General features: G+C 50.5%; 2 protein-coding genes across 4 annotated transcripts in view; one reads left to right on the top strand and one right to left on the bottom strand.

Moving 5' to 3' along the window:
- FKBP15 (FKBP prolyl isomerase family member 15) overlaps positions 1 to 14,584 on the top strand; it is a 54,020-nt gene extending 39,436 nt beyond the window's left edge. For 2 of the 3 annotated variants that reach the window (XM_077769899.1, XM_077769897.1), the window contains exons 20-28: positions 2,706 to 2,877; positions 4,903 to 5,039; positions 7,263 to 7,418; positions 7,941 to 8,093; positions 9,072 to 9,194; positions 9,772 to 9,879; positions 10,145 to 10,818; positions 11,636 to 11,732; positions 14,003 to 14,584. In XM_077769899.1, coding sequence (XP_077626025.1) covers positions 2,706 to 2,877; positions 4,903 to 5,039; positions 7,263 to 7,418; positions 7,941 to 8,093; positions 9,072 to 9,194; positions 9,772 to 9,879; positions 10,145 to 10,818; positions 11,636 to 11,732; positions 14,003 to 14,080 — 1,698 coding nt within the window. In that variant the 3' untranslated portion in view covers positions 14,081 to 14,584. The remainder of the gene's footprint in view (positions 1 to 2,705; positions 2,878 to 4,902; positions 5,040 to 7,262; positions 7,419 to 7,940; positions 8,094 to 9,071; positions 9,195 to 9,771; positions 9,880 to 10,144; positions 10,819 to 11,635; positions 11,733 to 14,002) is intronic. The other variant, XM_077769898.1, reaches the window with a different exon arrangement.
- A 2,088-nt stretch (positions 14,585 to 16,672) lies between these two features.
- Positions 16,673 to 25,819, bottom strand: SLC31A2 (solute carrier family 31 member 2). Its single transcript, XM_077769896.1, has 4 exons — positions 25,801 to 25,819; positions 21,779 to 21,845; positions 19,087 to 19,276; positions 16,673 to 18,098 (listed from the first exon to the last, which is right to left on the bottom strand). The coding sequence occupies exons 2-4, from the start codon at positions 21,843 to 21,845 to the stop codon at positions 17,930 to 17,932; spliced, it is 426 nt and encodes a 141-aa protein (XP_077626022.1). The 5' UTR covers positions 25,801 to 25,819; the 3' UTR covers positions 16,673 to 17,929.
- Positions 25,820 to 25,827: the final 8 nt, after the last annotated feature.

The raw sequence follows: 25,827 nt of genomic DNA, 5'->3' as shown, positions 1-25,827 counted from the left end.
AATTTCGGCTGAGTGCTCAGTGGATATTTGGTAAATGGAATTCATTCTTTTTTTTTTTTCTGTGACAAGGTTAGTATTTCCACATAAAACCCCAAACTAATGCAAGAGCTGTTGGAGGTCACTTGGTTTGACCTTCTTGTTTTATAGAGGTTCAAACTGCAACCCAGAGAGAGTCAGAGACTTGCCCAGGACCTCACTTCCAGTCAGCCATGTCCTTTTTCTTTTTGTCAAATTGCCATTTCTCTTTGGTACCATTTTCCCGCTTTTAACTTGACTGCTCTTGTTTACTTGTTTTTCTGAATTCTTGGTTCCCCCTGCCTTTGCTTTCCTTTCCTGTTACTCATCCCTTCACTGTTTCCTCTGCGCACACACGTGTATTTGGGTGAAAGTATTACTTTTCATGCTTCTAACAGGTGTTTCTATGTACAGCCCTGAACTGAAAAGAGCTTTTGAGTGACCTTTCACTCTGCTTGTCCTTTGGTGAGAGAGGGACCACGCATCCCACTGCCTCCCCTCCAAGGATGTTCAGCCCTTCCTGTGGCCTTAGCTGCTGCGAGACCTCTGTGAATGGCCCTCACTCTGATATTTATGAACTCTCGAGCCACAGACAGACATGAAGCTCTGCGGGTGCTGTGTGAGCTCAGGGCCCACTAGGCCACATGTGGCAGGACAATGACTAAAACTTTTCTTCTCACATGAAAACCCCTCTTTCTCTCTGGAACTTCTAGATACCATTGTCCTCTGTATTTAACAGGTAAAAACCCAAGGCTACTGCACAGCAAAAATACGTGCCTTAGAGCTCACTCCAAAGGTCTCATACNTTATTCAGACGCTTACTGAAACAGTAAAAAGACTTTATTCAAAACTGTTGCAGAAGGAGAGAAAGATTGGGCTTCTCCAGATACAGTAAGGGCAGATGGGAGATTTATAGCTGAGGAGCAGAGTGGGGGTCAGTGCCGGAAAATCACTCAGAGGAGACATCATGGGTAGGGGGATTCTTGGCTAAACCGACCTGGTAGGATTCTTGCTAATGACAGGCCAAGGACTGAGATACCAAAGGTCGAGGATGAAGAACTTGTTCAGATATCAAGGGGAGGGTGTCTCTAAATCCTAAGAATTTAGCAGGATTCTTGTTAAAACTAGGCTGGGCAAGCCACAGACAGGATGCCAGGCCAAGGTCAGGGGCTCAGAGGAGTCTGACTGAAGTTTGATCAAGGAGAAGGCCTTTGTCAGTGGATTCTCAATACTCATTCATAGCCTGTTTCTTTTTATCTTACGTACACTTTTAATTTGCTTTATTTCCCCCACCTTTAGGAGAGCCAGAATATCAGATTTTATTTTATTTTTTAAACTTTTTTAAATGTTTTATTTATTTTTGAGAGAGAAAGAGAGAGAGAGGGAGGCAGAGCATGAGCAGGGGAGGGGCAGAGAGAGAGGGAGACACAGAATCAGAAGCTGAGCTGTCAGCACAGAGGCCGATGTGGGGCTCGAACCCACGAACCGTGACATCATGACCTGAGCTGACGTCAACACTTAACCAACGGAGCCACCCAGGTGCCCCCAGAACATCAGAACGTGAGCTGGAAAACCAGTAAAGGCTTTGGGAAGTTTAAACCTGCAGGGCTGCGGGGAATACTGTAAGAAGGGACAAGTGACAGGAAGTAAGAGAGCAGACAACTATAAACGCACAGGTGGACAGTGCGGGAGCAGTAACAGGAGCAGCCGCGTAATAGTGCAGGAGACACGGTCCGACCACAGGAATACTGCGCTGTCCAAAAGTCAAGACTGGTCACCAGCCAGCAGCCATTCCCTGCCTTTCCTGTCATCTCATTCCTCCTCACTTTGATGGGAGCACATCAGTTCCGGTGACGAGGCTGTGGTGTTTGTCACTGGTTTACCGCTCTATTTCACTGGCCGTCCTCTTCTGTCTCCCGCCCTGCACAGACTGTCATTAGGGGGCTCTGCAGGGTAATGACCGTGGCCTCACCGGATGTTACTCGAGCAGCCCAGGGCACCGTTGGCAATACGTTCAGCACTCAAAAAACCCGAAGCGTTTCCTTTTTTTCCCTTAGCTCTGTTCTTCCGAGAACTCGCGGCGTGGTTGCGCTCACGTGGCCGAGCTTTCTGTCCTAATACTGCCGGTGGTCAGGACCGCCAGGGAGAGACTGCTCACTCACAAGCGGAAGGCTGTTGAAGGCATTCAGTTTAAATTTTAAAAGATCCTTTTCTTATTAAAAAAAAAAAATACATGTTTATCCTGGAAAAGTTAGAAAACGAGCAGGGGTACCATTTCTCATGTATCAGATTGGTAACATTGAATAGCAGGTTTGGCTCAGTCCCCAAAGTCTTCTCTCATAGCCCCGTTCTTGATAGTTACCTGTAGGATAGACGTGTCACAATTTGCTTAATCAAGCCCATTTCCCAGCATTTTATTTTCCCATTCTTCTGCAACCGTAAACAATCTGCATTGAAGATCTCATGGCAAAATGTAATTTTGCCTAATGCTTCCTAAGGACAGATTTCTGCAAGGGAATTCCTGGGGCAGAGACACGTATTGAAGGCTCACTTTTGGTTTAATGCACGTCGAGGGTGCCTTCACTCCCTTCCTACCAGTTCAGTCAGCATAGAGTGTGGGCGATTGGGTCATCACTTGGCGGCCAGGGACACTCATGTTTGAAGTGGCATCATACTTTGTTACTGTTCAGGCCAAGGTGACAGAAGAGTTAGCAGCAGCCACCGCGCAAGTCTCTCGTCTGCAGCTGAAAGTGACCGCTCACCAGAAGAGAGAAACGGAGCTGCAGGTGCAGCTGACAGAAAGCTTGAAGGAGACTGACCTCCTCAGGGGCCAGCTCGCCAAACTGCAGGCAGAGCTCTCAGGTGCGTCCTCGGCAGAGGGGCTGGGACCTCTGCCACTTAAACTTAAGGAATTGAACTGTGGGGCACCTCAGTGGCTCATTCAGAACAGCACGTGACTCTTGATCTCAGGGTCGTGAGTTCAAGCCTCACATTGGGGTAGAGTGTACTTAATAAATACTACTACTACTACTAATAATAATAATAATTTAAAAAAGGAATTTAATTGTGTCCTTCCTCCCAATCCATTTGGCATGACGCTCATGAAGTTTGTTTGGGAAGGACTGAGGCAAAAATGAAAGGAGGCCCGTCTAAACCTACACGGTTGCTGGACATAAAGGACAACTAAAGAAGGGACTCCTCATCTGGATGGACCAGCAGCTACTTTTCTAGTTTGTTTGGGCCAGTGTTGCCTTCACTGCCTTTGGTGCTTATGATTGGCTCATGGCCCTGGAGGAGTTCATGGGTTCCTCCATCTTGTGACTTGGTGGAAGTTGAAGGGAGAAATGCTTCCTGTGGCGGTTGCCTTCTTTTTCAAGGGTGGATTCCAGCCCTTCAGTCTGGCACTTGAGGCCCCTCCAGCTTGGCTTCCTTCCTCTTAAGTCGCTCAGTTCATCTTGGCTCTAGACACCCTGACCCGCCCCCTGCGGCGTCAGCGCCTCCTGTGCTTCTCGTCTTGTTTTTTCTCCCTGCTCTTTGGACTTGGTGTATCCACTGTCACCAATATTTGCCTCCACTTCTCCAAAATTTATTCTTTCAGAAACTTTCCTGTTTTTTTCCCTAGAGCATTTGATTTCCTTTAAAATGCTTTATATCTAAGCATGTTATTATGCCCATTATCAGAGTTAGCCTTAGACCAGCACAGTCTACACGTCCATAATCCCTCCCGGAATACAAGCCTCTGGAGGACGAGGATGGTGTTTTACTCATCTTTGCAAAGTCCTTTCCTCCCAGTTAGCGTTAGTTCAGTGCCTGGCACAGAGGTGCTGCTCAAGGCACGGGGCCATGAATAGAGGATTTGTGAAGACCAGCGAGCCAATCCACACACCTCGCGGACAGAACAAATGCGGAAGGCCCAGACCAGACCGGGGGTGGGGCGTGGCTGGAGCAGCTGCGCAGCTGGAAGAAGCGAAGTGTGCTTGCCTGCAAAGAGCTAAAAATGCTGATGTCGGTCGATAGAGTGATACCTTGGAGAAACCCCGTTCCCTTTCAGAGCATCCCCTGGGTGCACCGAGGGGCAGTCTGAGATTTGAATGTTGTGCACGTATCTTCTTTTCTGCTTTGGTGATGCCCTACGACAGTTATTTCAAAAGCGCCCTAAGGGTCTCAAAATTTTCCCAACAAACGTAAGTTTGAGGCATTACATCTCTAAGAAATATTACAAATAGCTTTATTTAAGCATTTGATGTTTTATTTATTATTATTTTTTGAGAGAGAGAGAGAGAGCATGAGCTGGAGAGAGGGGCAGAGAGAGAGAGGGAGAGAGAGAGAATCTTAAGCAGGTTCCATGCTTAGCACAGAACGCATCACAAGGCTCCATCCACAACCCTGGGATCATGACCTGAGCTGAAATCAAGAGTCCGACGCTCAACTGACTGAGCCACCCAGGCGCCCCTATTTGATGTTTTAAAAGCAAACTCTGGGCAGAAAGTCCCAGCTACCAGGAAAGTTGGGAGTATCTTACCCGGACGGTGAGACAGGGCATGGACTAAAGCTAAATAAAGATGGGTTCAGCGTGTTGAGCCAATGCAATGGGATTGTGGCATGCTACATTTCAACAGTGGTTTTGGACTGCTTCAGAAGCTTCCTTTCAGTTTTGTGTGCGGAGAAAGTGACGCACACAGAAGTGAGCATGGGTCGGTGGGGGAGTTGGTTCGTGACCTGATAGACCTTTTGCTGGTCAGTGAGGTGGTGCCGAAGGGAGTGAGGGCAGGGTGCTCTTGTGGCCAAATTGGGAGACCATGGGGTGCAGCTCTGGAGGAGCAGCCGGGATACCCGATGCCCCTGAGCCCTGGTTCAGCGGCCAGTCTCTCTGTTGTTATATCCCAGAGCTCCAGGAAACCTCTGAGCAAGCACAGTCCAAGTTCAAAAGTGAAAAGCAAAGCCGGAGGCAGCTGGAGCTCAAGGTGACCTCCCTGGAGGACGAGCTGGCAGATCTTCGAGCTGAGAAGGAATCTCTGGAAAAGGTGAGTTCTACTAGCGAAGTTTCTCTGTTGGACCCAGGTGGCCAGGATCAGCTGTTTAACAAACATTTTTCATTTTCCTTTAAAAAAATTACAGTAGCATGTGTTCATTGAAACAAATACAAGTAATACAGAAAAGTATGAAATCAAAAATAAAATTTATCTTTTATTCCTCTCCAGTCTCAAGCATTAGAGATAACAACTATCAACAACACATGGTTATCCGTGCAGGTTGTTTTCTGTGTGTATGAAACATGAACACCTGCACTTAAGCATACATATATGTACACTGATCATTTTTTAACTATAACAGGATCATGGTGAGTGTTGTTTTTTTTTTTTTTCTTAACATCGTGGATGTTATACTAATAAGAATGAGAACTTTCTCATTCCTTTTAACTGCAGCATAGTCTACTGTGAGGTTATACCATAATTTATATATTCACCTGTTGATGGATATTTATATTTCTATTTTTTCACAATTTGAAGCATTGCTCCTGTAGACATGCTTGTACTATAGAGTTATTTTTTGTGAATTTATTTGAGCATCTCCATAAAATTGATTGCTTGATCACAGGAAATGCTACACGTCTGAAGTTTTAAAATACACATTGCCAGATTATTTTTGAAGAGTTTGCCGGCTTACACTTCCAGCACTGTGTAAGCCCATTTCTCTATATTCTTTCCACCTCGGCCTGTCTCCATTTTTCCAGTCTTTATAGTCTGTTAGGTACAATATGCTGACTTGTTTTAATATGTAGTTTTGTTAGTAAACCTTTCATATATTTAATACTTATTTGTATTTCTTTTGTAAATTGTCTTTTTAATGTCCTTTGCTCTTTCCTGTTGTAATATGAATTTGATTTATGAACATTATTGAGGGTGTTAATCCTTTGTCCCTCATAGATGATGCAAGTGTTATTTAGTATTTATAGTATCTTTTGTTGTGTTAAAATTTTTAAGGTCAACCTAAACTAGCCCCATTGAACAAAGTGGGAGCATTCCTCTTTTTTTTCTCTGTTCTGGAACAGTTTAAATACAAAAAGAACAAACTAGGTTCCTGGTGTAATGGTTAGCACTCCGGACTCTGAAAAGAACAAACTGGTTCTGAGATTTCTATAAAACTCTTTTGTAAAGCCTTTGTTGCCTGGTGCCTTTTTAGGGGATAAATCTTGGTCTTCATTTTCTATGTCTTTTATGATTTTATCAGTTGTTTTTTTTTTAACCTAATTCCTTTTTTTTTTAATTTTCTTTTTTAATGTTTTATTTATTTCTAGGAGAGAGAGAGACAGAGAGACAGCGTGAGCAGGGGAGGGTCAGAGAGAGAGGGAGTCACAGACTCTGAAACAGGCTCCAGGCTTTGAGCTGGCAGTCAGCACAGAGCCCAACGCGGGGCTCGAACCCACGAACCGCGAGATCATGACCTAAGCAAAAGTCGGACGCTTAACCAACTAAGCCACCCAGGCGCCCCTTTTTAACCTAATTCCTTCTGGGTTTTTTTTTTTTTTTTCTGGCTGTTTTCAGTTTTTTATTATTACAGATGTCACTACAGTGACCACCCTTGTATCACAGTTTTTGTGGACGTGATTTATTGCTTCCTTAAGATAAATGGCAATTTGTGAGGTTTCTGGGTGTGTATATTCTGAAATCCTTTCACAGGACTGCTAAATTGCCATCCAAAGAGAGAATACCTGTGTATTTTCCTACTGGCAGGTATGAAAGTGTCCACTTCCCTATACCCTTACCACTGTTAAGATGTTCACCATCTCTTAATGGAATACTATATAAAACCATTCTTGTTTTCCTTACTTCTTGTCACAATTTTTCTCACCCAGTAGCTGAGAATGTTAAATACAGACAGAAAATTAAATTTATTTTTTTTTTTTATTTTTTTAATGTTTATTTATTTTTGAGAGATTGAGACAGAACGTGAGTGGGGAAGGGGCAGAGAGAGGGAGATACAGAATCCGAAGCAGGATCCAAGCTTTGAGTTGTCAGCACAGAGCCCGATGTGAGACGTGGGGCTCGAACTCACAGACTGTGAGATCATGACCTGAGCCGAAGTCAGATGCCTAACCGACTGAGCCACCCAGGCGCCCCTAAATTTAACGTTGAATTGTTTCCAGAAGGACCCAGCAAGGTCCAAAACTACCACCGGTGTCACCACCTTCTGCACTGATCCTCTGTCGGACAGCTAGAGCTGACCCTGGTTCTCTTGTCCCTAAGAACCTCTCTGAGAGGAAGAAGAAGTCCGCTCAAGAGCGCTGTCAGGCCGAGGAGGAGATCGATGAAATCCGCAAGTCCTACCAGGAGGAAATGGACAAGCTTCGGCAGCTCTTGAAACAGGCTCGGGTGTCTACAGATCAAGCCGCTGTGGAGCAGGTAACGGGGACCTGAAGCCCTTTGGAAATGTGCCCTGAGAAGAAGGGATTTACTGGGGAATCGGTCAGGGAAGCCAGGGACGGTGGCGGGACACACCTCCGTCTCTAGTTCACTTGACAGAGACCTTTCTCCCTATAAGTTCATACATTCACATTTGTGTGTCTGTTTAACTGCTGACTGAATTTGTGCCCTCAGTTTGGTCAAGACTTTTTTCTGAACCTGTAAAGGTTTGGGCTCAGACTCTGAAGAGTATAATCCAATTAAAGCCCTGTCCTCTCGTGACCTGTCTGGACAGTCACACCTTTATCTGGTTGCAGTAGCTTTTAGAATCCTGACAACCCATGACATCTGCGTACCTAGGTTTAGAAAGCACATTTACTTTGAAAGTTATCAGGGTCTTTCAAATCGTCGTCTTCCTGTGAAGTCTGGGCTAGTGGATTATTCTTTTTGCCTAATGAAAGATGCGCTTCCCTAGCCGCGACTGCCCTCCCCCAGGACCCGGGGATTACATTCTCTTGGCAGCTGTCTCTTGTACAGGCTGAGCTGCAGACCCAGTGGGAGGCAAAATGCGAACAGCTGTTGGCCTCTGCCAAGGATGAACACCGGCAGCGGTACCAGGAAGTGTGCGCGCAGAGAGACGCCGGCCAGCAGGAGCTGCTCCGCCTTCAGGAAAAGGTAGGTGTTTCCCTTGGGCCGGACAGCTTAGTCAGCACAGTTAATCTGAGGCGAGCAGGCTGAGGCTTGTAAATCCTTCTCACCTGAAAGATGCTAATAGCTTGAAAACCAAAACCGAACCACGCTTGCTCAGTTCTCTGGTTTATCAGTAGTCTTACTGATTTGGGATGATAGGTCTGTGACCTAGAAAAAGAAAAGGCAGCACTAGTGTTCCGGAAGGTGCTTAATTCCATTATTTGATCATTTATGAAGCAAATCTTTATTGAGTGCCAGTTGTACTCTAGATTCTGCGTTAGGGAAAGGGCTTACAAAGAACTCTGCCCTCAAGAATCTTAGTCAAGAAAGGGAGGCAGAGAGAGACAAAGATCAGCATTGAGTGCTGGGAGGCCCAGAGAGGAAGTGCCTAAGAGAGCAGAGCCAAGATGGACAAGTAGCCTCGGGAAGGTGAGGAGGGCGGCAGCACAGCCTGGGCAGAAGCACACGGATGGAATGGGGCGTGGGTATGCTGGCATGCTTGGCATAAAAATGACAGAGCTGGAAGACCGCTTAGGGCCATGGTATGAGAGTCCCCACATCTGGAGGTCACTCTCCTTCCTTACAGTATCTAGTTGAAAATGTTGGACCCAGAGGTGATGAAGGCAGTCTTACAGGTGAACAGGCTGCTTCTAACGACCGGTGTTTATATGTGTGCGTCCCTGGACTCATCTCCCCCCTTTTCTCGTCATGCTCTTGACCTGGTTAGAACAGTGCGAGTGGCCCTACCGAGGAAGCGGAGATGAAATTGTGAGTTGAGACTGAGTGACGAGGAAATAGAATGCCCTGAGTCAGCAGGCCTGGGGTGGGTGGGTTCTGTGGACACCCGCAGACCTTCCTGAGGTTAACATGGTGCTTAGGTCGCTTCTCGTCCTCCTGTGTGTCCTGACTGGACCTGGCAGTCCAGGCTCCCGAGGCCATGGCCACGGTCTGGTTGTTTTGCAGTGTCTAGCCCTCCAGGCCCAAGTCACAGCCCTGACCGAGCAAAATGAACAGCCCGCCAGGGTCCTGGAGAACAAGGCCCGCGTGTCTGGGGTTGCAGCTGCTGCCGCTGACCCCTCAGAGAAGGTGAGTGTTTCGAAGAATCAGCCCAGGTCGTATCGGGGTCGATGAGCGTAGCAGGCATTCAGTGGCCAGTTTGTTGTGTTGATAGCTCTATTTTCTGACTTTAGTGATACACCACTTGTCTGGCTTAAGTCAAAATTAACCCTTTGGAGCCTGGCACTTTGGTGGCAAACCCCAGAGGGCCCTAACCTGAGGTTTTGACAGATAAGGGAAGTGCCTCTAATTCACAAGAGTGAGGGGCGTGGCCAGCAGCCGGGACCACTAATCCTCACAGCCCCAGCAGCTCCAGGTGGCCACGGTGGGAGGAAGCAGCAAGAAACGCTCTTTCAGCAGTTGTGGGCACACGTGCCACAGCTCACCTGTCCTTAGTAGCCCTTCCAGCAAACGCTGCTCCTTATTTAACTTCGTTCCGCACAGGGACAGCCTTCGGCGTCTTGGTTCATGACCAGCTGTGTTGCCCGATTGGTTCCAGGAGGCCGCGTTTCCGTGCTCCCAACCCCTCTAGGGTTTCCGTGAGCCCCTTAATCACTCCGTTCCGGTGGCATACGGTGTGTTGTGCTCCCCTCACGTCTCCACACAGGTCAAGAAGATCATGAACCAAGTGTTCCAGTCCTTGCGGGGAGAGTTTGAGCTGGAGGAATCCTACAACGGCAGGGCCGTTCTGGGGACCATCATGAACACCATCAAGGTGTGGCCGGCTGTTGATTGTTTCATTGAAGCGGGTATCTGGTTGCTTAAGTACCTTCTAAGGGATCATAAATTTCAAAGGTATTCAAGACCGGTCATCAGTACTTGGGATAATTGGAATGGCTTTTATCTGGATAGATAAGGGCACCTCCTGTGAGAGGAAGATAGCTGTGTAGCTGTGTAAATAGGGACCAGGGCCAGAAGCCATAGGAGTGCCTGCTCTTTTCCTGTTAGTGATCATCTCCTCCTCCTTGGCTTTTGAGCAGATGGTGACTCTTCAGCTGTTAAGCCAACACGAGCGAGACAAGGGACAGAGCAGCAGTGAAGAAGAGGAGGAGGACGAAGAAGAGCGGCCTCGGCGACCTTCGGTCTCAGGCAGTGCCGGACCGCCTGCAGCGCCCCTGAGCAGGGAGACGCAGGAGCCCCCCTCACTGTCATCGGAGCAGGCGATCCGGGAGGCTGTACCCCCGCCCCCTCGGGCCCTCCCCACTCCCCAGGAAGGGGTACAGGGAAGGGATGGGGAGCCCTCAGAAGCAGAGGCGCTTCCAGAGATAAAAGAGGTGTCCCTCTCACCTGAACTGACTGGTATCCCCTCCCAGAGAGTTCTGGGGCCCCCGACCTCAGTTCCCCCTCTGCCTCCGGGCCCTGTAGTCGTGGACTCTGAGTGCGAGGAGACGCTTGCTGCCAGCCCACTGGAAAATGCCTGTGTCGAGGAGCCAGAAAGCTCCACGAGACCGTCCCTGACTTCATACCCCAGGAAGGGGGACCCGCTAGACTTGGGGTCCGGAAGTCCCGGAGAAGAGCCTCAGCCTCCAGAGCTCAAGGAAGACAAGGATGTCGCTAGCCCTGCCATTCCCTGTAGGGAGCCGGGGGGCACAGAGGCGGGTTTTCCAGTTGTTGGAGCAGCAGGCAGGCCCAGCCACTGTTCTCAGCACACCAGGTACGTCTGCGCAGCAGTTTCCAGAACAAGGCGGCTGCATGTGCAGGTTGCTGCTGGTTTTTCTAGGGCTGATAACTCGTCCTCAGAGATGGACTTTCTGATTCACTTCTTCATTCATTTATGTAATGTGAGAGGCTCTGTGGTTGGCACTGTGATCGGGTGGTAGGTAAGACGGATTTGGTTCTGGAGTTAAGGAGCTTATAGTCTAGGGGAAGACAAACAGTATTTATGTATTATAGAAGTAGGATAAGTGCTTAAAAGAAGAAATTATTATAACAGAGAATAAAGGGGGAATTATTCTACTTTAGATACAGAGGTTAGGGAAGGATTCTGAGAAGGCAATGTTTAAACTGGGACCTAAAGAATGGAAAGGAGCCTTCAATGCCAGGAGTGGGAGGAAGAGATTGCAGAAAGCAGGAACAGCACATGCAAAGGCCCTGTGGTAGGAGGGGACATGATGCAATCACAGAACTAAAGAAGGCACAGTAGGTAGGAGAGTGGTGTTAACCCAGGACTGGAGCATGAAGTAGGGAGCATGTGAGATTTTGTATCACTCTTAGAAGTTTGGACTTTAAGTACCATGAAAAGCTATTAAAGTGATTTAAGCAAAAAAGTGACACGGCCTGATGTCTTAGTTTTAAAAGGTCACGCTGGCTGTAGGTTATGAAAGGAGTCAGGAGCACTAGAAGCCAGTGTGGAGGCAGAAGGAGTCCTGGGTGGTCACCACAGCTACTGAGTTCTTTCCTCGTGGGCGCTGTGGGCTGGGATGGGAACAGCAATATTGTCTATGACTTGATTTTCCTGATTTTTCCTTCAGTCTCTCTGGGGATGAAGAAGATGAACTGTTTAAAGAGGCAACTCTGAAAGTTTCAAGGCCCAGAGCACAGCCTGATGAGGAGGATGAAGATGAGGTGGTAAGGGAACCCCAGGCACCGCCAAGTCCTCACCCCACCACCTGGGAGCCCTTCCCTGCTGGCTCTGAGAAGAGGACCGGAGCCTGTGGGTGGCCCACGCCCTGGGCTCTGTGTGCAGCGCCCTGTGGGAGCAGGCTTGGGGCTGGGAGGGGGCAGCTCTGTAAGCAGAGGGGGGATGGGCAGATACCACTTTATTCCTGAAAAGGGGGCACAATCTCCGTCCACGCGGGATTGGTTTCTACTGTCAGGGAAGGAGGTTGCGCTGCTCAGTCGCGCACCAGCACGCCAAGGCCTCGGGTTCCCGCAGGGCTGCTCAGAGACTGCGTTTACAACCAGAAGGGACCCGGAAGGTCTTGTCTTGCATCCTTATTCGTAGACAGAGAAACTGAGGTTCTGAAAGGTGGTTTACCTAAAGCCACGGGGTGGGGGGCTAGTGGCAGAGCCGGGCTCCTCCTACAGCCGCCTGTGTCTGAGCCTGTCTGCCTCCCCAGCTGCTGCCTTGTTTTGTCTCCACAACACCCTGGCCAGAAGACAGCCTCGCTCTGCAGAGCTCCAGGGTGGTGGCTGGAGGGCAGCTTGCCCGTGGAGCCTGGGTCAGAGCCCCGATTCTCGCATCTGTTGTCCCCACTGTGCGACGCCTACTGTCACTAGGACACTAGGACGTTCAGCTGCCCTCATGGGGCTGTCGCCAGAGGAGGCGTGGGTGGACCACACACACCAGCCTCAGGCTCAGCCCGTCCCAAGGACAGAACCTGCGGTGGCGGCTGGGGGCGCGTGTTCTCCCCCCACGTGTCAGCCAGAGTGGGCCGTGCCTTTTGCCAGAACGCCGGCGAGTGGCAGAGCCAGGAGTGGGCTTGTGTGTACCAGAACACTTCCGTCCTGCTGCTCCTCCGGGACGCACGCCGTTCCCCTCCCCATCCCCCCCCCCAGCCTTCTTCCCAAGGATTACATTTTCATCCAAGGATTCTGCATGTGAATGCTGCACTTAGAAATAAGAACAAAAAACCAGTTGAGCATCCCCAGCATCTGCCCTAAATATCGTTGGAGTGTTTAATTAGCAGTATATTATAAGTATTACTATGAATACTGTCAAGTTCCTTCCTATTTCCGGGGTACTCTGAAAACCTCACAGACATTCTCACTGAGTCGCCTACTAATGCAGTGAGATAGGCGCCTTTATCCTGTTTTATAGGAAAGAGGACTGAGGCTCGGCAAGTGTAAATAACATGCTCAAGGTTACAACGCTGGTGAATGGAGGGCCCGAATAAAACAGGAGCAGTGGGCCACATTTTATTCACTACTCGCAGAGTTTAGAGATCACGTAGTTGATGCCCAGAGAGAGATACAGGGTCTGTTAGCTGGTGGTGGGGATGGGATCAGCTCCGGGACCCCTGACGGGACCCCTGACGCATCACGCTGCCTTCTGTTCGGCCGGTCCTATGAAGACCGACCCTGGGCGAGAGTAGCCCAGAGCAGGAAGTGCCCTAGTAGGGGGTGGTCTGTGCGGGCCTTTCTCCAGCATCAACCCCTGCTGTCCCCATGGGACCGGGTCCCGCCAATCCAGAAGAAAAGGCCAGGAGCTCAAGTCATGACAAGTAGAGGAACTTCCTCCATAGCCTGTTAATCCCCCTTTCCCTTCTACCTGGGTGGGGGGGCGAGGAAAGGGCCAGTGAGATCAAGGTTGTGACCCTGTCCTCCTAGGCTTTCTTCATCTCTCGTCCTCTCTTGGAATCTCCACTTGGTAATGTGGCCAAGCCTCCGAACTCCACTCTCTCAAGTGGTGGGGTCACGTCTAGAACCAGACAGGCCGCCAGAGGCCACGGCAATGTTTTCTCAAATAGAGCTGTGTTCTTCCCAGCCTCCCTTCGCCTTCCTGCGTCTTGTCTCTCCCCTTAGGGCTGCTCTGCTTCTCTCTTCCTCCTGCTCTCCCATCTCTCCCCTGTTGACCCTGCTTTTCCCACACAAAACATGTAAGTCACTGCATGAGAAGAAACCTGTCCAGTCAGTACACATGTCTCAAATAAATGACAAAGTTAGCCAAAGCTGGTCTTCTCGTGTCTGTGTTGGAAGACTGCCTCCCTTCTCTGCCTGCTGGTCTCAGCTTTATCTGGAAGCCCAGGTTTGCTGGCCTCGGGGTTGACTGTTTAGTAAAACCATAACCAGCACCCTCCTTTCCAACACGGAGCCGGGTTCGCTTCCCCTCACACAGGCAGGAAGGCCGTCTGGTGCAGGGACCAGTGAGGACTGACTACTCTTTCCTGTTTTGGCAGAGCTTGAAGGGACGCCCGCCCCCAACACCCCTTTTTGGAGATGATGACGATGACGATGACATTGACTGGCTGGGATGAAGCCCCAGAAAACTGGTGCAAAGGTTTCCCTAAGGACGATTTTGCACAGCCAGCCCCGGGTCTAGACGAGCCACAGGGGGAGGTGAAGGTGAGCGTTCTGAGGACAGCAGTGCAGATATCTGAGTCTGGCAGCTTCTGAGCGCCCCGCCCGGCTGGTCCGAGAGGAACGTGAGCCTGTCTTCACAACGCTGGGATCCCGCCTCAGTGTCCCGTTGGGAGAACGGGCTAGTGGGTTGCCTCCAGCCAGTCACCTATGAGAGTCCCGTCCTCTCGCAAGCTTTTTATTCTCTTCACTAACTCAGACTGATCTGCCCTCTGATGCTCAACTGTGCACCAGCAACAGGACCTGTCGCCTCAGGGGAGGTCTCCCTGGTGGCACCCAGGTAAACAGCCTTGCCTGCAGTCCTGGGACATGTATCTTTTCTCTGCCTTAAGTCTGATACAAGAGGTCAATGAATATTTGAAATTAACAAAACTCAAATAAATGTCTGCAATGAAACTTGACACGAGCTTTTGGGGAGAGATTGAATTTGGCTCTGAAGCAGGCTGCGCTCCTCTCTGGGGGTGTCAGGGGAAGAGTTGTAACAGACCTGGCTCGGTTAACACGCAGGAAAGCAGTGTGACGCTCCCTGGGCACCCCGGAATTCAGGCTTTCAAGGAAGGTCACCACTCTGCTGTCCCCATTCGTCCCGGCCGCATGAAGGCTAGGGGCATCGTGGTTATCTGAGAACACGTCATTTCGTCTGCTTGCTCCAGCCCACTGGGTCCTGCACCCTGGGAAGCAGTGCACAGAAGTGGGGAGGGTCCAAACGCTGCATTGTCATTCGTCATGGCACCGGAGGGACTGACCTTTCACTTTTATTAATTTATTTTGAGAGGGGTAGGGAGGGTAGAATAGGGAGAGAGAGAATCCCAAACAGGCTCCACACTCCGTGCAGAGCCCGATGTTGGGCTCAATCTCACGACTGAAATCGTGACCTGAGCCGAACTCGAATCAGAAGCTTAACCAACTGAGGCACCCAGGCGCCCCGGATTCTTCTCTTTGAGAGCAGCTTCCAGGGCCGGGACTAATGCCAAGAAGAGTAGTGACAAAGTATACGTGGTCATTGTACTTACTCCAAAGACCATGCAACCAGTCTTCAAAAAGAATAATTTTAATAAAAACGTCCCCCGGTTTAAAATGTTTCTAAGAGAGGCTCCTGAGTTCCGATGGCCCGACACCATCCTTTGTGATGACGGCCCCTTTGGGGCTTGTCTGCCGTGAGTGGGGCTGGGGGGCGGAAGTACCGTTTACTCGGCTCTGTTGTGGAGCACTTTACGCAGACTGTCTCCTCTCCATGGCCCCTGCAGAAGACAGTTACCCCATTTTATAGAGACTGAGGCTTGGAGGTAAATTACCGTGTCCGAGGTCACATAGCGAGGAAGCAGGAGAACGAGAATTCTGGTCCTGGCCGGCCCGTTCCAGAGCCCGGGCTCTTGTCCACCATGGTGGCGACCACCACTGGGTTGGGAGGAGAGGGTGGTGGTGCCGGTCAGAAATACAGGCTCCTGGGCCCTGTCCCAGATCTCCCAAAACAGAATCTCTGTCCTGTGGTGGTTAAGATACACAGCACAGGCTTTTCAGTCCCCGTGGTCTACAGTCATAGCCTCGTGCCACTGGGCATCGGGTGGTCTTAGCCAGTTCCCTCTTAGCCTCCCCTCATCTGATAAGGGAACTCGGGCCAGGCTGCCTGGCCCTGCCTCCTGGCGCTGCCACTCACGGGCTGGGTGACTTTCTTGAACTTCTCAGTGCTCAGCTTCCTCTTTTCTAAAATGGACAGTTTCTACCGTGTCATGAAGGTTAAATGAGTTAATACTGCAAAGTGCTTAGGACCCTGGCATGTAAAAAGCACTAGATAGGTGTCTGTTCAATTTTTAAAAATCCAAGATAGAGAAGGTGCCACCTCTTGTGACTTGGGCCTGAAGCACGTCCACATGCTCAGTCTAACTAGCTTCCCTGGAGCATAGGTTTTCTAAAAGCCCTCTGGGCTATTCAGGCCCCATGCGTATTATGTTTTGAGACCCTATCAAACCAAGGAGGGTGCCGGTCTTCCATGGAAGTGCCCATCTCCGCAGTGCCCTGGGCGCTGGAAACCTTCCTTCCATCCTGACACAGAGCAGCCTGCCAGCTCCTGCTGAGGTGGGGAGGTTGCACTGGTCAGTACTGAAGGCGCCACGTACTTTCTGTCGCGGTTTCATTGTAAATTAAAAAGGGGGGGTTGATGTACTTTTGCTTTTGGCCTCGGGGAGAAGGTGCTTCGCAGTCTGTGTGACAAACTGTTGTCTTTCTCATGGGGCAGCCTCCGGTCAGTATTTGTTGTGAACATAATGACTGTCGGGAAGCTAAGGTTGCGGGGTGTCTGCCTGAGGGCACGGCGTTTCAGGGTTGGCTTCCCTGAGCACAGAGCTGTCTTCATAGCAGATGGACAGACTGCGTGCCGGGACAGCCCTACAGCGGCACTACCAGACGCATTCGCCCCACTCAGCTCCTGCAGTGATGGGGTGGCGTGTGCTTGCTGTCTCAGTGAGGAGAAACACAAGAATGGTCACAGATTGTTTAAAATATATGTATTTATTAACACGTATATTTCTTTTTTAATCCCCAAAGCATAAGACCGTCGTTCATCTGGCCCGTGAGGTACTTGAGCATAGACATTACAGTATACAGCAGTGATTTTCCCTCCCTGGATCTCTGGTTTCCTTTTCTGTAAAGTGAAATATCTGGAGAGCCCCACTTAAGTCTATAAATGTAATGCTTTGGTTTGACTGCTCATTGCATCTGCGGTCAGCGCCCCCCGCGGCTTCCCCAGCATTTCAAGTGAAAGAAATCATGTTTCCCCACCAGGTGATTATGGCCGAGCAGGAAGTAATAAATAGAAAACATTAAGTATTGAATATTCAGTGCGGTTCTCTGTTCTGCATAAAAGAACGGTCAGGATAAAAGGGGGCAGTGGAGCCATGGAAAGCCGCCCCAGACACCTCAAGCCCTTAGACTGTTTTCCTCCCGCAGGCAGTGCTCTCTGACGGGAGGAGCTCCCTATCCAGAGGGTATGTGAGGAGCCTTGATACGTCCTGCTCCTCTGCCTTTAATCTGCGGTCACTCACTCTCCCCACAAGAAAGAGAAACGGTTCCCAGCAGAAGTTGATCCAGCATGAATAACATGAAGTCATTTCATTAGAAGTTTTGTCCTGTATTAATGTGCAAAATTGCCAACCAGGGGTTCAATGGGAAAAATGAAGAATCTTAGTTTGTTACCGTGATCCACAGAAGGGGACAATCTTTATGTATCCCAAAGGCAGAAAGGTGAGAAAAAGGAGGCAGCGTGGTCACCGTGCCTCGGAGACAGAAGAGGTCAGGACATCCAGTGGCAGACGCCCCTCTACAGAAGGCACAGATCGTGAGGGCAGAAGGACTCCAGCTTCCGTGCCCTTCATCACCCAGAGCCCATCTCCCTGTCTCGAAGATCTTTGGAAATTCTTAATTTTTGAGTCACAGAGATAAGTCATCATGGGCTCAACAACCCTGTCCCCAGGTTCTGGTCTCTCCACTCTCCCTCGGGTCACAGAAGCCTTACTAAGGCACAAAACGACTGCATGGGCCCTGAGCATGCTGGCTGAGGACAGAGATAGCTGCGGTGGCTTCCGGACTCCAGGCAGCAAGTGCTGGCTTCAGCTGAAAGCCTCCAAGAGCTGGGAGTGAGGCGAGGAACAGCCATCAGAAGGAACAGAGACATGGGGCCAGAAGTTCAATGTCTGGAAGAGGGGGCCCCAGCTCTCTCTAGCCCTCAGGGCCCACATAGCCGTCACCATCTAAGCCATGCTGAGAAGTGGGTAGGCTAGGTAGTATCCTACAGCAGAGCCAAGGATCACGCCGAAGAAAACCCAGGTGTTGTAGGACATGACAGCCAGCATCATGAAGTAGCCTATGACCACCTGGACGACATGGATTAGAGACTGGCCAAAGTGACATAAAAACCACCTAGATGAAAAGGAGAGCCAAGTTAATGTTGGTAATGAACTGGAAGCAAGGAGCTGGTGTCAGGAAACAGAGCAGCTGAGTTACAGGACCAGCTTATTTTTAATATGTATGCTTCACCCAGAAGAGATTTCTTTTTAAAGAGCTCTAGTTGAAACCAACAGGGGACAGGGCCTTATACAAGGGGCCTTGGATAATCACATCTTTACTACATTTAGCTCTGAGCTTCCTGGCATCCTAGGCAAAAAGGGAAAAAGAGACCTGTATTCTGTCATGTCTGATAAAAAGATAATACAAAATCCTCAGTAAGGCAGATTTTTTTTTCCTTCTGAATCTACTACGGGAGGCAGTATCACAATGAAAAGAACATGGGCTTTGGTGGCAGATCAGCTCCTAGGTCTGCCACTTAACACCAATAACCTGTCTGAACTGAAATTTCCTCATCAGTAAGTCAGGATCAGAACACCTCCCTTGCAGGGTGGGGGTGTATCGTAGAGACGCCCGTGCTCGGGAAGCACAGGGGGAGAGAGGGCAGAACTGCGTCCCTATGGGGCTGCCTTGTCAGAGCGGGATGGGGAGGAGAGAGTGGGGGGAAGAGGGAGCTCCTTGACCAAAACGGACCCGTTGCCGACAGCAATTCTTACTATTTGTGTAGGGATGGCTGCAGATTCCATGCTGGGTTTGGAAACCTTAGCGACCTAAGAAATTCTGCTGAGATCTGGAAGGGGGCCGGGTGGGCGCCCCTATTCCTAGGCGGAGGCCTGCACCGGAGTTCTAAAGGTCTGAGCCTCCCAAGCGGCTGTGCACAGAGCTCTGGCCTGGGCATCAGGTCTCCTCCCTACTAACTCACTGTAAGCACGTTGGCAAGTTCCGGTCCTTCCTTGGGCCTCGATTTGCTTTCTGTGAAGTGGGGCTAATGCCCTGTGGGCCCGGCCTCTCTCTCAGGGTGAATGTGAGTACTCTGCCGTTCCCCACACACCGTGCCTGTTACCTGAGGCGGGTTCTGCCGGCCGGGGCGGAGTCTGAGGCTGAAGAATCCTGGTCTGTCTCCTCAACGAGCCGCTGGCTGGAGAGGACGGACATGGTCACTACAGCCTGGTGCAGCAGCTTGGCTTTGCCGACCTTGATGCTCTCATACAGCACGGCCAGGAACAAGACCACCAGCACGGAAAGGGCCATGCCTGTCAAACAAAGCCCAGTTGCAGAGACCCGGCCAGGGAAGCGCTGGTCGCCTTCTGGCAGCTTCCCCTGGGATAGACGGCAGAGAGCACCTCCACACATGCCCTCTGAATCCATTCCGGCCCCCTCTGTCTTGCATCTTCCCCACCCGCCGTGGGCTCAGAACTTCACTGTCTCTTTCCCTCTCCAGTTCTTTCTTGGAAGGGTTGGCCTATTGGGGTATGGCTTGGAGATCAGGAAGAGAAGCCCTGTGGGAAAGCCGGGTCCGAGGGTGAAGAAGCCATACGCTACCACCCTTAGCTACTCTCCCTACAGGGGACACAATTCTCTACCATGACTTCATTTTTTTTCTTTTTTTTAAAAGGCACAAGTGGTGTAGGGGCAGAGAGCGAGGGAGAAAGAGAATCCCAAGCAGGCTCCATGCCCGGCACAGAGCACATTGCAGGGCTCCATCTCACGACCTCAAGGTCACCACCTGAGCTGAAATCAAGAGTCAGATGCTCAACCGACTGAGCTGCCCAGGTGCCCCGTCACGACTGCTTGTTAAGGGAAGAGCATGTAGAGTGAAGTCCTGTTTACAAGTATGTACATAGAAAAGTCTGGAAGAAGGGAGATTCAACAAAGGAGTCATAATTATCTTAGCAGATTAGAATATTAAAGAGATTTTAGTATAAGCAGAGGAGGGGCAAAGGGAGAGGAGGGCGAGAGCCCCAACCAAGCTCCAGGCTCTGCACACACAGAGCCCGGCGCGGGCTCAATCTCATGACCCGGGGATCATGACCTGAGCCGAAATCAAGAGTCAGACACCCAACCGACTGAGCCACCCAGACGCCTCAGGATATAAGAGAGTTTTTTCTTCTTCTCACCTGATTTCCCAAAGTTTCTACTGTGTGTATTGCTTTTATAATCGTGGGGGTAGGGGGGAACCCAGTAAGTTATTTTACAGCAAACATTAAGTGCTTACTAGGGCTGCTGTGTAAAATTAGCTCCTAATTGCTACTTCGGTTTTACAAGACAGGAGGGATACTAAATGGTCCAGCTCTGGTTATTTTATTGGGCTCCCGGGAGGAAATCATCTACAAAAGATACGGGTTATTTAAAATATAAAATTACCCGTAATTACATGTGTATGGTACAAATTCAACTGGTGCAAATTCAAACGGTGAGTCTCCCAGCCCAGCCCAGTCCCGAAAATCCCAGTCGTCTCCCTGGAGCGTTTTCCTCCACAGCTTTCCAGGGATACCCGCTGTCGACACAAGCCTCTGTCTGCACGACAGCGTCCTGCGTCTGCATATCCTCCCGCATCTGATGTCACCATCCAGGCACACCCTGTACAGGGGCTCCCCTTCGTTCACGCAGATCTACCTTGTTTCTGGGGCTTCACAGTGTCTGCGCTAGAGACTGTTTTCCAAAGACGCCCACCTCACCCCATCCCCGCCCACAAGCTCTAATTACAATGTCAACACTCCTGCGGTCAAGTGGTGGGGTTCACAGCCCCTCCCCTTTAGGCCAAGAAGCCCTTTGTGATTTCTTCACCCAATCCAGGTGGAAGTGAGGCTCTGTGACTTCCAAGACTAGGTCTTAAAAATCCCATGCACTTGTACCTCGTTCTCTTGGCACACTCGCTCCTTGGAACCCAGCAGCCCTGCCACAAGGAAGCTGGGGGTCATGGGAGACGCCACAGGGATGGGGGGCTGGGCCAAGAACCTCCGCCGAGGGCCTCGCTGACAGCCAGCAGCGAGAGTCAACGGGAGCACGGAGGTCTTCCGGAGGATGCCAATCCCAGCCGCGGTCCCACCGCATCTGCATGAGAGGCTCGGAGTGGGGGCCACCTGGCGGGGCACGGTCGACTCAAAGCATCGAGAAGGGGTGCTGCAGACTGGGGTCCCTGGGATGGCACACTGCTGCAGGGATGACCATCCTTCATTTGATTGACGCCCGCAAGTATGGGCACGTGGGCCACTTTCATTCTACTGTTAAGACGCAGTTACTGAAGCTGCACCAGACCTCCATCATGAATTGGGGCCCAGCTCTGCCCTTTCAGGTCAAAGCCATACCTTTCTCTTCTCTTGCAAACTGATGTTTCACCTGAAGCCCAGCCCGCGGCAGCTGCTCTGGGTTTCTGAGCTGACGCCAGGCATGAAGGAGGTGCTAGGGACGCGCTAGGAGGCAGTGAGACGTCTCGATCTACTTCTGGCTCTGAGGTTTACTCGCTGTGTGACCCTGGATGAGTCTCTTCCCCTCTCGGGGCTTCAGTTCCTTCCCTGGTAATAGAGGAAAAACCGCATCCTCGGCCTCTCTCTGGGCCTTTGTGATAGTCGGTGAGATAATGGTGCCTTTTTGGGATCCAAAGAGCAGTGCTTGCAAATGGAATTATAATTGAAAGCTCCCACTCAATGTTTATATAAGAGGAGTCAGGCCCACTTAAATGCCCACAGAGCGTTAACACTAACGAGAACCCAGGCTCTCTGCTGCCTAGAGCTAGAAGGCTTCCCAACTCTTACCTGCAGGACTGTGGACACTCCAGAAATCAAACAGAAGCACCACCTCATTGGAGAAAATGAAATGCATCTGAAAGAGAAGGGAATCTGCATTACAGGGGGTTCAGGGCAATGGAAGTCATGGCCCCTGATGCTCTCCAGCAGCCTCCCCTAAAGGCTCAGAGGAGAGAGTTCACTGGTTTTAAGTGCAGGAAGGGACATTAGTTGCCCCCAGGACCAACTGAGGCCAGGCAGGGCAGGGACTCACCCAAGGCCCATTGGTGGGTGGGTGGCAGAGTATCATGGAGCTGGTCCTGCTCCAGGTGGAAGTGAGTGGGGTTCCACACAGGTCGGTGTTCTCCGGTCACGCTGGGCAGTGCCCTCCAAACCCAATGGGGAAGCACTAGACTGCGGAATGACTGCCTCTCTTACCCCAGGACTCTGGCCATTCTGTTCCAGCCATGTGTGTCCTGGAGGGGCCGGCGCAGCTGTCTCCGCTCTGTGCTCCACAGCTGTCCGCCCTAAACATTTGCTGACCCCATTCTGTGCCCAGCATTCTAGACAAAGGCTAACATCTCTGCCCTTGATGAGCTCCCCGCCTTACGGAAAGAACGAACGTAGAAGCACAGACCATGCAGCCGCCATCTGAACACCCTTCTCAAAGAGCACCTTGCCCATCCGGTGTCTAGGGTGGCATCGAGGGCTCTTTATACATGATCTCAGTTCAACAACAGTCCTCTGTGTGACAGGGGCAATTAGGCCCATCTCACAGAAGAAAACCCAGGAAACTAGGCTCAGAGGACTAAAGTAATTTGCTGAAGGTCCCAAGGCTAGGAAGTCGGCAGAGCTGGGATTCTAGGCTGGGTCTAGTTGAATGCAAAAGCCCCGTATATTCCAAGATGCTATGCTCCCCTCGATCGCCAAGAAAGGAGGACAAGAAGGGAGTCGGGTGGCAATTCTCAATACCCACACCAGGCTTAATGACTGCGTTTGGCAACATTAAAGCTGGAGGGATCGGTGTTAGTTCACCGTCTCAGGGAAACGAAGGTCCCCTCTCATCACCGGGTTAAGTATGACCTCAGTCAGCAGTGCTCCGCCAGCTAAAGGGACCCTGGCTGAGTGGGATCAGATGACAGAAGTTTTGCCTTCTAAGGCTGGTATTAGAATTGTGGGAGCCCGACAGTGACCACAGGAAAGCGTGGTTAGGGACGCGGGGATGTGCCTGCACACGGGGCTCCCTGCCTGGGCAAAGCATGCCTGCAAACAGAATGCTCTGCCAGGAGGCCTGCACACAATATCCAAGTTTAATGGTCCGCTCGCAAACGAGGGAACATGCCCTTCTTAGAAATAAGGAGGAGGCTGGAATTGTGAGCAGGCCTCTTAGTAAACATGTTGTGGTCGCTTCCTCCCTTTGCTCCCACCTGTCCTTGAAATGTGTTTGGCTACTTGCTCTTAATTGGTAAAGGAATGCATCTTGTAGATTTCAGTTTGTATCCAGTTACCGGGTATAAAATAAACCGCAAGAGGGGCTTGCAGTAGAATTGTTCCTCCGGCCGGAGTTGTGTCTCTGTCTGTCTTTTGTGTGTGTCTTGTCCTTTGTGTCATTTCGTCCGCAACAAGAATCTCCCAAATGTCAGAGCTAGAGTGTCCTTAGAGAGTTTCTTCTATTGTGATATAATTAACATGTAAGTCTGTATTAGTTTCAGGTGTACATGACTCGTTATCTGTATATATTGTGAAATGATCAGCTAGCAAGACTAGTTTAACATCCATCACCACTCAGTTACAGATTTTCTTCGTGTGATGAGAATTTTTAAGATCTAATCTCTCAGCAACTCTTAAGTATACAATACAGCAGTATTAAGTCTAGTCACCATGTTGGGCATCACTTATTTTTTTTTCCTCAGAGGGTTTTAGTCTCCTGGCTTTCAACTGGTTTTGGGTGGGTGGGTGTGTGTGTTGGGTGGGTGTGTGTGTTTTGCCAGGAATCACTGGCAAATAAAATAACTCCACCACATAAAACCCGGGGTTCCAAGTGAAGAGGGGAGAGGGGTCCCAGCCTTGCAGAAACTCAATGTGAAAAACACTGATCTGGTCCCCCTTGGCCCCTCTCTACCTCCATCTCAGTCCCAAATGGGGAAAATGAGTCCCAGCAGAGGAAGGGATTTGCCTAAGGCCTCATGAGAAGAAAAGGGAAACCTAGGCCATCATATAAAAATCATGCCAAAGAATTCTGAAATAAAAATACCTTCTTATCCCCCTAATGTGAAAGGGGTTACCTGTTCAATGTACAAAGCTGAAACAGTACCAAAGAGAAAGTAGAAATCACTTTGAGTCCTACTACCCAGAGACATCCCTTGTTAGGATTCCAGAAAGCATACGTGTCGTCTTGGCAAAAACGTTCACAAGAGACGGACATACGAAGACAAACAAGTACCAATCATCCCATGAAACTCCATTCACACTGGAGTTACGCTCCATCAGCTTCAACAGAAGCCTCAGGCACCACCTCTGCGGTGGGAGCAGAGCGGGTATTGCACCATGCCCCTTCCCTGGGTTCACTTAATAAAGCGGTTGGCATGACTGGAATGTCCCCAACGGCTAGTTAATCAGAGAAGTTCCCTAACTGGCTTCCTTCTATCATCCTTGGGCCTGGGCCAGCGCTCTCGGGAGCCTCAATGTCTGAGGTAGACTTGAACACCCACAAAGCAATCAATTTAATTCGGCTGATGAACGTTTATTTTTGTTTTGCTAGGGGTGCAGATGCTGGAGATACGGAGACAAATGAGACAAGTCCTTGGCCCTCCCTGAACTAGTCAGGGGAGAGGGAAGGGAAGAGAGGAGAGAGGTTACAACAGGGTATATGTAGTCAGCGAGACGGAGGCACAGAGGATTAAGCCCCCTGGGGAGGTACCTAACCCAGCCAGGAAGGCAGATGGCTTAGACATCTGAAGCAGGAGGAGCCGGAGGCAGCCAGGGGGAAGACGGAGTCTAGTATGTTCCAAGCTGGAAGTGCCCAGATAGTGTTTCCAGCTCCCTAGGGAGTGGGGAGTTTGGGGAGAACAAAGCCTCACCTACCCTTACCTTTTCAACTGGAGAAAAGGACTCAAACCAGCATACTCTGACTTGGGGCTGCATTTTTCAATGAAACAGGGTCCTGTGGTCAGATATGTAAGAGGCACCGCCCTACGCTCCTTTCCCCACTGGGGTGGAATCTCAGCCTCCAGACCCCAAGTTTAACTTATCTGTGCCTTATTCTGGGCCCCACCCTGGGCAGGGAGGGGCTGTGGTGAAGAAGGGCGCAATCATGGACTTGTTTTCTTCTTTATGGTCTCATCTGCGGTTACTTACACTTTGAGAAGAACTCTCTCATTTACAAACCCAAGAGTTCAGGGGGAGCTGAAGGTCCCTGTCCTGTGCTGCCCTGTTCGGGAGCTTTTACAAGCTCTTCCCATCTATTTCCCCTTTTAGAAGGTCAGTAGGAGGTGGGTGTGAGGGTTTGACTAAATGACCCGTACTGGCTTCCTGTATCTTCAATCCTATGACATTCTTCACGGGATGTATTATGATTTCTTCAAAGAACAAAGAGTCTTGTAAGCTGCCATTCTCTCCCAGGTGAACTCTACCTAAAAAAAATAGTCTGAAATGCACTTCCTACCCAAATGTAGGGAAGATGGAAAGTAGCTGAGTCTGGGGTTTTCCCTCCAGAGATTCAGACGACCGGCTTCAGCAACACGGAGCCGCCCCGGGGCGTGAAATGCACCCGGCCTCCGCTCCCGATGGGGCCCTTCTCGGAATCTCCCCCAAGTCACGGCGCCCAGGGCAGGGAACCCTCGGCCAAGTCCGTCTTCACCCACCGCGCCTCTACCGCTCGTCGGGGCCGGATTGACTCCCAGCAGGAGGCACAAATAAGAAAATCCCAAAGCAAAGCCACCGCCAACTCCGCCTCCCGTGTCCCCCCAGGGCTCGCTCCCCGACAGGGGCGACGGGGCCCCTGCCCCAGCCACCCGCCTCGCGTTGTCCCTGTCGGCCCAGCCCGGACTCACCTTCGAGGTGAGCGCGCCGAGCGGGAG

This window comes from Crocuta crocuta, unplaced genomic scaffold (assembly GCF_008692635.1).
Source record: "Crocuta crocuta isolate KB4526 unplaced genomic scaffold, BGI_CrCroc_1.0 scaffold95, whole genome shotgun sequence".
NCBI lineage: Eukaryota > Metazoa > Chordata > Mammalia > Carnivora > Hyaenidae > Crocuta > Crocuta crocuta.
This window is presented reverse-complemented; position numbering and strand designations above follow the sequence as displayed.